At 30.3% G+C, this 9,774-nt stretch overlaps 1 protein-coding gene across 1 annotated transcript; it reads right to left on the reverse strand.

Moving 5' to 3' along the window:
• Window positions 1-973: 973 nt before the first annotated feature.
• Window positions 974-8,619, reverse strand: LOC107609086 (phospho-2-dehydro-3-deoxyheptonate aldolase 1, chloroplastic). The gene is made up of 5 exons (XM_016310915.3): window positions 7,728-8,619; window positions 6,173-6,450; window positions 3,415-3,691; window positions 2,727-2,972; window positions 974-1,487 (listed from the first exon to the last, which is right to left on the reverse strand). The coding sequence occupies exons 1-5, from the start codon at window positions 8,292-8,294 to the stop codon at window positions 1,218-1,220; spliced, it is 1,638 nt and encodes a 545-aa protein (XP_016166401.1). The 5' UTR covers window positions 8,295-8,619; the 3' UTR covers window positions 974-1,217.
• Window positions 8,620-9,774: the final 1,155 nt, after the last annotated feature.

Here is a 9,774-nt window from a genome sequence, read left to right on the forward strand (position 1 = left end):
CAATCTTCTTCTTGTTCTTACTCATATCTCTCTCGGAGAAAAATATTTAATCTCATTCCCATTGCCCACCTCCCTACAGTCCTAATGAGGATCCCCATTTTTCATTTTCAACTTCAAATATTTTTTCCATCATCAAAAGAACAGATTCCAACAAACAACTCCACTCCAAAGTTCTCATTAAAATAAATTAAAACATAAATCAAAAATTTTGCGTAATATTTTGTTCACACAATTTCAAATAGTGAATAAGGTAAAAACTAGATCAACAAAATTTTTGTTCAACAAAATTAAACAATAAGACACAATTTCAAACAATAAATCACAATTAGCATAAATTTTTTCAATAAAAATCAAACAAATATAATTTTTCCTCTGCTCAACATATCATGAAAAGAAAAAATCAACAAGCAAGAAGAGAGAAGAGTGCCGGACAAAGAATGGACAAGGGAAGAGGAGACTCATACTAGAAGAGCATCAGAGATATGGGGGAACGATGAAGCAACAGTGAGAACGACGGAGCAGGGCGAGAATGATGGAGCAGCGATGGGAACGACGGAGCAGCGACAACGCAAGAGAATCAGGTAACAAAGGAGCGAAGAGCGATGCCGGAAAGCAGAGAATAAAGGACCCAGGAACAATGTGTGCGAAGGCTGAAGAAGTGGATTTTCCCTCGGGTTCCCATGCTTATCTCCGGAAAATTTATCCCCACATCCCCATTTTCACGATAAAAATTCTCCATCTAGGAATTTCCGTTTCGAATGATCTCTCTTAGAGAATTTTCACCATTCTTATGTGTTTGTTTGGGTGCTATTATTTTAATAAAAAATATATTTTTTTTATTTTTTGATGTGTTTAACAAATTTTTAGTAATAAAAATAAAAATATTAAAAAATTAAAAAAATCTTTTTTAAAAAACTACAATATTTTGGTCCTGTAATGTTTAAAAGAAGAACGAAAAAACCTACCTGAAGAATTACAAAATCAAGAAAATCCTCTTATTAATAAATTAATTAATTAAGTACTCTTGTCCTTGGAAAGCTCAAACGCATTACAGGGCAGTTACACTTATACGCGAGACAAAATAAAACGTTACACGAAAAACATGCTAACTAGGTTCTCCATCTCCATACACAAATTACACATTACGTGAAAGAAAAAAAAAGGTAGATATTTGTTTGTAGGTAGGTGTTTGAAAAGGCATCCATATATATATATTCTTAGAGTTGTTCTACGGGTGTAAGGGGCTGCTGTGTTCTGATCCTAGTCTTCCTGAGCCTCTCAGCGATGATGAAAGAAAGCTCAAGAGATTGTGAAGCATTGAGCCTTGGGTCACAGTGAGTGTGGTAGCGTGAGCTCAAGTCATCGAATGTGACGGTTCTTGATCCACCAATGCATTCGGTAACGTTCTGACCCGTCATTTCTAGGTGAACTCCTCCTGGGTGGCTTCCTTCTTGCTCATGCACATCAAAGAATGCTCTCACTTCAGCCTGTTCCAAATTCAATAATATTATTAATCATAGGTTGGTTGTACCATTTACAAGTGAGAGTAATATGATTTCTCTTTTTCATAAATAATTCATTGTAATTCAAACTTAAAAGTGGTCAAGCAAGTACAAAAGAAACCACTGTCTTATTAAAACCTCACACAATAATCTATTAAATGATAATAAATAAACCCTCAAATAATAATCTATTAAATAAGAGTAAATATATTAGACATGTATGTTGAATAGAATGCAATCATGTAAACGCTAAACATACATTTTTATTTTAAATAAAGTGATCATATTCATAATCAACTTCTAAATTATTGTTAATCGCTGTTTTTCCACTAATAAGAGTGACACACGTCTTGTGAGTTGTGATGTTTCTTTCTATTATAGTGGGCAAGAATTTATAATCACAACCACATGGGTCCCAATGAGTCTAAATCCCACCTTCTATTAAAGAAATGGAGCCGAATATATACATCAATTTTGCATTTTTCGCTAAACCAAAAGAATAAGGTAAAAAAAATGAACAAAGAAAGACTTGAAGACTTCTCACTATTTCACCTACTACCTCACCCACCCCACTCTAAATATATTAGATTTTAACTTAAGAGAGTTTGGTAGCCCACTAGCCCACCAGGTAAGACCAGATACCTTTTCCTTCTTTCATTTTGAAGTTTGAAATGAAAACCCATTAAAGAATATCACTGCCAGAGTGAAAAATCTTATTTTGGCAGATTCAGCTTAAAAAATGTTTAATTTTTGGTGTCCTCCTAGTAATGTAAAACTATAGACAGCTATATTGCGTATGATTGGATAAAAGTATTGAAAAATTTTTAAATATTTAAGAACATTGCTATTTTAGTAATTTTAATCATTGATTTTTATTATAAAATAAAAAAAGTTTGAGGTATTCAAAAAAAATTAGTATTTCAGTATTTTTAGTTATTGATCTCAATTATATATAAATTTTATTATTGAGATCAATAGCTAAAATCATTAGAATATCAGTATTTTTGAAATACTTAAAAAAAAATTTATAACTATAACATATATGTATAAAATTAAGAATGACTAAAATTACTAAAACACTAGTATTTGTAGAACACTTGAAAATATTCTAAAAAGTATAAAATAAAATATCGTTGTGACACTTAAATAGTTAAATCTAAGTATAAAAAAAATTGTCGGACCGGCAAACAGTGAGAATAGGAGTAGAGGACAAACATATCGTACCCTGATGGCATCGAAGGGGCGAGTTTTGAGACCACATGGAGCCTTAATTGTGTTTCCATGCATAGGATCGCTGACCCATGTGACAATTTGTCCTGCTTTCCTCACAGCCCTAATTAGGTGTGGAAGCTTCACTCTCATGTTTTCAGCTCCCATCCTTGTGATTATGGTAATTCTCCCTGGTTTGTTTTGTGGGTTCAAGATATCAATGAGTTTAACTAGCTCATTTGGATCCATCTTATCGCTCACCTACACCATTAAATAAAACAACATACAAAATCAGCAAAGCCATTAAGACTCAAGATTTATGCTTTCGAACAAATTGATACATTAATATTATTATATTAGTATCTTGATGTATCAATTTGGTCAAAAACAACAAAAAATGAGTTCGATGCTTACATTACATGGGTAAAATATGTTTTTTTCCTTAACGTTAGTAATTTTTTTAACGTTTAATTTTATTTAATTTTATCCTAAATGTTTTTATATGTGTCAAAAATACTCATCTAAAACGTTAGAAATAAAATTAGTTTTGATACAAATAAAAAACATTAAAGATAAAATTAAATAAAATTAAACTATTTAAATTTTAAAATATTTTCTTTTAAAAAAAAATCGTAAAGGTCGTAAACAAAAAGTATTCTTTATCTTTTTTACATACTATTTTTTATAAGAATCATTTGCCAACCTTGATTCCTAGGGGATTGGCAACTCCTCTTAAGAACTCAACATGGGCACCATCCAATTGTCGGGTTCTTTCCCCAACCCAGAGCATATGGGCAGAGCAGTCATAGTAGAGTCCAGAAGTTGAATCCAACCTAGTGAGTGATTGTTCATATGGCAACAACAAACACTCATGTGAAGTCCAGAATTCAGTTGTTTTCATTATAGGATGGTCCACCGTGAGCCCTGCGGCGGCCATGAAGCCGAGGGCCTCATCAACTCGGTGAGCAAGCTCTTGGTACCTACCATGCCAAAAATAGAACAAATTTAATTTTCAACCCAAGCCAAACTTATCATAGAAAAGTTTGCTAGAATGGAAGCATTTCACATTGATAGAGAAACATGTACTATTTTTCAAAATATTTTTTTCTCCTGAATATAGGTGGATGTATCTCTATGCTATTTATATCCCCAATTAAATGCAATAAAAGCTTTTTTTTCTTACAATATCTTTTAACCCAGCAGGTAAAGGACTAATTCGTTACGAATCTGAACTCGACTAAAAGATTTACAAGCTAGCCAATAAGTTATTGTATAGATAAGTGGGTTTCCAACACTTAAACGAACAAGTAATTAACCATTTGACCAATACAGGTTGGTTAAATGCTATAAAAGTTTTTTTCAGTGATAAAATGCCATAAAAGATTAAAAGTTATTAGCAATACATATAAACAAAACTTGTGCCCCATTAAATTCAGTAGTCATGCCAACTACATAATTATGCATATAATCTAATATCATTTTGTCTCTACACAATTTTTTAGTGGGAAAAGTATAGGGGCAGCAGTTTTGTTGAATTTTGGCCAGCATGTAACCAGCAGAGAAAGGTGAGTCATTGGATAAAATCTCACACCAATCTCACACTATTAAATCATCATTGATGGCTATTTGATAGCTATCAATCACAAAAGTTGCTGGCCCCTAGCATTGTTCTTTCACAGTGATTTAGCCTTGTGAAAAACGTGTGATGATCTGATGGACATAGCCATTCATAGTGGACTAAAATTGAGACGAGAGGACAAGTTGTAACTGTTGAAGTCCACTTCTTTTGTAAGTAACACCAAGACACTTAGACACCATCCACCTTCCATGTGAACCGTGTACCCATTTACAGCCCCTTAAGATTCAGTTATTCCTTATGCTTTCTTTAAAGTATGAAAATTTTGCATTTTTAGTGTCCGGTATTGGTTTATTTGAGTGAGAAAAGTATTTCTTATAAAAAATAATACTTTTATTAAATTTTAAATATATTTGGATATATTTTTTAAAATAAATACTTTTATTTAAAAAAATAAATTATTTACTTTTTTTAAAAGCCAACAATATCTTATTTTTAAAAAAACAGAAACAAAAGATCTTTTTAATATTTTAAAACCCTTTTAAAAAAACTATCTAAATATAAAATCATTTTTATCTATTAAAAAAAGATATTTTAAAAAAATAAAAAATAAATATTTTTTTTAAAAGCAAATACCCTTAATAACTTATATACACGTAGGGATGGCAACTGGGCGGGTACGGGCGGGTTTTTGCTCTACCCGACCTCACCCCGCCCTACAAAAAACCCGCATCAAACCCGTCCCGTCCTACTCGCGGGTAGTAAAATGTTAAACCCTAACCCGTCCCTACAGGTACTCGTCCTGCCCCTACCCGCCCCTATAATTATTAAATCTAACAAATAAAATTAAATTTTAAAAATTATATAATTACCATTTACATACATAACATAAATTAAAGTAAAAATTTATATATAATATAAATCACTTTACTAATTATTTTATATATGTTACATATATTATATATTAAAAATATATATTATATATATCGGGGCGGATAGGAGCGGATTTAACATAAACACGACCCCGTCCCGCCCCGCCCAAAAATCCGTCCCGCTAAAATCTGCCTCGGTGCGGGAGAGGATAATTACCCATTCCGAACGGATAGGGACGGAGTGGATACCTGCAAGTTGGGTAGTGTTGCCACCCCTATATACACGGCAACCAAAATAAGCTATGGCCAACCTAGATCTGTGCATAGATTATCACTAAAGCGGATCAAGGAGTTAACGAAAATTTGTCATGTGCTGATGTGCAATGTATAAAAAAAATTGTCTAATTTTGCTTAGAGCATCAAATATTAATTGTAAATACATTATGTTAATTTTTTTTAAATAATTTATATCACTAATTAAGTATGTGTAATGAATATAACTGGGCTTAGCCCGAGTAACAGAAATAGGTTTGAATATTAAATATTATCAAAAATATTTTAAAAAAATGAGTATTAGAAATTGTAAATAGAAAGTGAATATTAAAATTGTGAAATGTCTTATCACATTTTCCCTTCTCTCTGGATTTCTTCTTATAACTAAAGTATTATTTTCCTAGGAATATATGGTGTTTATTATTACTTAGTATCTAAATTTTGTCTAATTTATTTTTTATAATATATTTTAAATATTTAAACATTATTTACTTTTGTATTTTTTAAATTAAATATTAATTTTTAACTTTTTTTATAAATTAGACACCACTTTCTAAACAAAATAATTATCACCTCTTTTCGTTTGTATTCCAAATACTCTAATGAATCCATTTTCTATACCGTTACATATTATACATTAATTTATAGGTTTTTAAGTAGTTAACTAGCTAGGTAGGATAATATAAAGAGCATAGAAAGAAATGCGTGGAAAGAAATACAGAACAAACTAGCATACAAACCTGTCTCCCTGTTCACTATGTTGAGTAAAGTCCAAATTCCATTGAGTGACCCTCTGCATAGCAGCGTAGCCACCGGTGGCAAAAGCTCTGAGAAGGTTGAGAGTGGCAGCGGCTTGACAGTAAGCTCTGATCATCCTCTGTGGATCTGGAATCCTCGACTTCTCATCAAAAGCATCTCCATTCACGTTGTCACCTCTGTAGCTGGGCAGCTTCACCCCGTTCTTCTCCTCAAATGGGTCCGATCTTGGCTTTGCAAACTGACCCGCCATTCTCCCCACCTACAACCACATTGTCATACAAATGGACAATAATCTTTGTGTTCATCCTTAATACTCATATTTTGGAGTCTGTATATATCTGCCACTAATTCTATTCCAGGTAGTGACACAAAGTTACAAGCAAAATTACTTAACTTCTCTTTTTGGTGACTTACTTAACTTCTATAATGAATTGAACAAAAATATATCCGAAAAAAGAAAATTGAATGAATAAAAAAATATTAAAAAACCATCGAAATTTATTGCTTTTTGCCATTACTTAATCATCAACTCAATTTTTTTAGTCTAATTTATTTATTCTAGTAATCTAATCATATACTTTATCCTATAATTTTAAACACTGATGGCAAAAACAATAAATTCTTATGATTTTCTAGTATTTTTCTAAAAATAATTTTAAAACAACACACAAAAGTTTGAAAAATTGAAAAAAAAAAGCTACCAACCATCAAGTAATTTCATGTTTCTATATCAGTTCTATATATCTCATTTTAAACAAACAAAATATATACACACAACGTCTCTATTATAATTTCTAAATAAGTTAAATACAGATACCAAAAACTATATACTAAAAGTGTTGTATTAAATATTATTTAAATAATAATATGAATATAAATATTTTCTTAAGGAAAAGTTTAGGGAGTCAGCAGTTTTATTAAATTTTGGCCTGTAACCAGCAGAAAAATGTGAACTATCGGATGAAATCTCATATCAATTTTACATTATTAAATCATTATTGATGACTATTTAATGGCTACTAATCACAAAAGTTACTCGCCCTAGCATTGCTCTTTTTTTAATGATATGACATAGCAATGAATATTAAGTAAAAAATTAAATATGTAATGTATAAAAATGTATTAACGAAAAATTAATATTAATAATAATAATAAGAGAAAGGCATCCATTAAGCAATAAAATCAAAGAAAAAATTTTATTGAAAATCAAATTTTTATGTTTTCAATAAATTGAATCTGTTAAAAGAAATCCCATCTAATTAATTAACAATTATTAAAAAGCTAATATTTTTAAATTTTAATTTTTTCAATAAATTATATATATTAAAATTAATTATTTATATAAAATACATATTAAATATAAAATATATATTAAAAATAAATTAAATATATATATATATATAATTTAATAAGTAATTTTAGTATGTAACTAACATTCAGTTACCTCTTATAACAAGAAACAAAGAGATTTACAATTACTTCTGAATATGTCTCACAATTGATTTTGACTCTAGAATTGAAATTTTTGTTAGGTACCTTTATGACGGGCATCTGGCCACCAAACATCAATACAGCACCCATCTGGAGGAGAATCCTGAATGTATCACGAATGTTGTTAGCATTAAACTCTTTGAAGCTCTCAGCGCAATCTCCACCCTGCAACAAGAACGCCTTCCCCATCGCCGCCTCCCCAAGCTTCTCCTCAAGGCTCCGCGCCTCCCCGGCGAACACGATCGGCGGGAACGCGTCCAGCGTCTTCAGCACCGCCTCCAGCTCCTCCTTGTTCGGGTACTCCGGCAGCTGCAGTGCCCGCTTCAATTTCCAGCTGTCCGGGGTCCATTTTCCCTGCACAGCGTTACGAGCCGGAGCGGTTGCGGCTGCAGCTGCCACTGCGGAGGATGCTGGCTGCGACTTGTCAGCCGGCTTGTCGGAGACCACCGGGTTAACGTTCTTGGTGGGCTCGGCTGCATGGACGGCTAGAATGGGCCTGGAAGTGAGCTTAGTCCCGGGTCTGATGCTGTTGGTGGATGGGCATAGGGAGTGGTTTGTTGGGGGCATTAGGGTCTTTGCAGGGATGAGGGAGTTGGAAGTTGAGATAGCCATTATGCTTTCTTGCTGATTTGGGTAGGCTTTTTCTCTGAGAAAGGATCTACGGGAGATTCCTTTTTTAAAAAAAAAAAAAAAACAATTTCTCTCTTGGTTTAGGTCACACTTTTTCAGAGGTGCCTGAAGAGCATGAGGGAGGTTTGTGGTAGGTTTTATAAGAGAAAAAAGAGAGCAACTATGGCTCTATGAGGTTGTTGGTGTGGGGGTAAGTGAGTTGGGTAGAGAGAGATCGCGGCGTGGTAGTTGGGAGGAGAAGGGTGTTCTCGTCAACTCAGTTCTCTTTAGGGTATAATTGGAAACTTTTGGAGAGTGGAAAGCTGGCAACCAAGTCAAATTGCTTGATTATTACAAAAATGTTACATCTCATTAAAATTAATTATTAATATATTTATATATAAATATATATTATTTATAAAAAATATAAAAATTAATATTTTTATTAAAATTTAATCAATACTTAATTAATAAAATAAAAAAAAATAATTTTATATTATTAAATATAATTTTATATTATTAAAAATATTAATAATAATAATTAATAATTATAAATTATAAAATTTATTAATTTTATAATATTTATTTTAATTTATTTTTAATATATATTTATATTTTAATATATATTTTATATTAATAATTAATATTAATAACTAATTTTAGTATACACTAACATAAATATTTATTAATTACATTTGATATGCTTCACCTACTAATTTCTATTTTATATGTATAGACGTATAGTTATATAAAAACTTAATAAACAATAATATTTTGAAAACAATTAGAAAAATCGTTCAAATAGTTTTAAAATATTTTATTTAGTATTCATTTGTTAAAGTAGTTATTTAATTTAAATATAATAAATATATAATTATAAATATTAATTAAATAAAATAATTTTAATTATTCTTTTTATAATATTACTGTTTATTATGTTTATATATCAAAAAAATAAAAATATTAATATAACTTATACACAAATATAATTTATATCTATATTTATAAATATTTTATATATAATAAATATATAATTTATATTTATATTTATTAAAATTTTATATATATAAATCAATACAGTTTGTACTTAAATTTTTTTAAAATTTATATACATAAATTAATAAAATTTATTTATTAAAAATAATTTAATATTTATACTAAATAAATAATAACTAAAAACACTAAAAATTGTTAATACCAACAATTTTTCTTAGTTTAATTTATTGTTATCAATGTAATATAAATAATTATATTCGATAGAGACATACCCCAGCCCAATTAATTTGAATGGAATTTTGTTTTGTTTTATTAACGAGACGGAAGGTGCGACTGCGTGCATTTATGTTGAGATAACTGACCTGGCTTACCATGCATCTAAATTTAGGCTTTTTTACCCCGCAAAATCTAATAATGATGTGTATTGTCTTATATGTTATTTATAAGTTAAATTATTTTATTAGTCTTTTATAATTTTTTTAACATT

The sequence above is a fragment of the Arachis ipaensis genome, chromosome B7 (assembly GCF_059453495.1).
Source record: "Arachis ipaensis isolate K30076 ecotype BB chromosome B7, ASM5945349v1, whole genome shotgun sequence".
In the NCBI taxonomy this organism is placed as follows: domain Eukaryota; kingdom Viridiplantae; phylum Streptophyta; class Magnoliopsida; order Fabales; family Fabaceae; genus Arachis; species Arachis ipaensis.

Bases quoted from the DNA above. Each gene is read 5' to 3' on its own strand.
- LOC107609086 (XM_016310915.3), bottom strand. From the start codon at position 8,294: ATGGCTATCTCAACTTCCAACTCCCTCATCCCTGCAAAGACCCTAATG. The intron at 6,451-7,727 runs GTACCTAACAAA...ATGTGGTTGTAG, and splicing joins GCCAGATGCCCGTCATAAAG to GTGGGGAGAATGGCGGGTCA. The intron at 2,973-3,414 runs GTTGGCAAATGA...TTAATGGTGTAG, and splicing joins CCAATCCCCTAGGAATCAAG to GTGAGCGATAAGATGGATCC.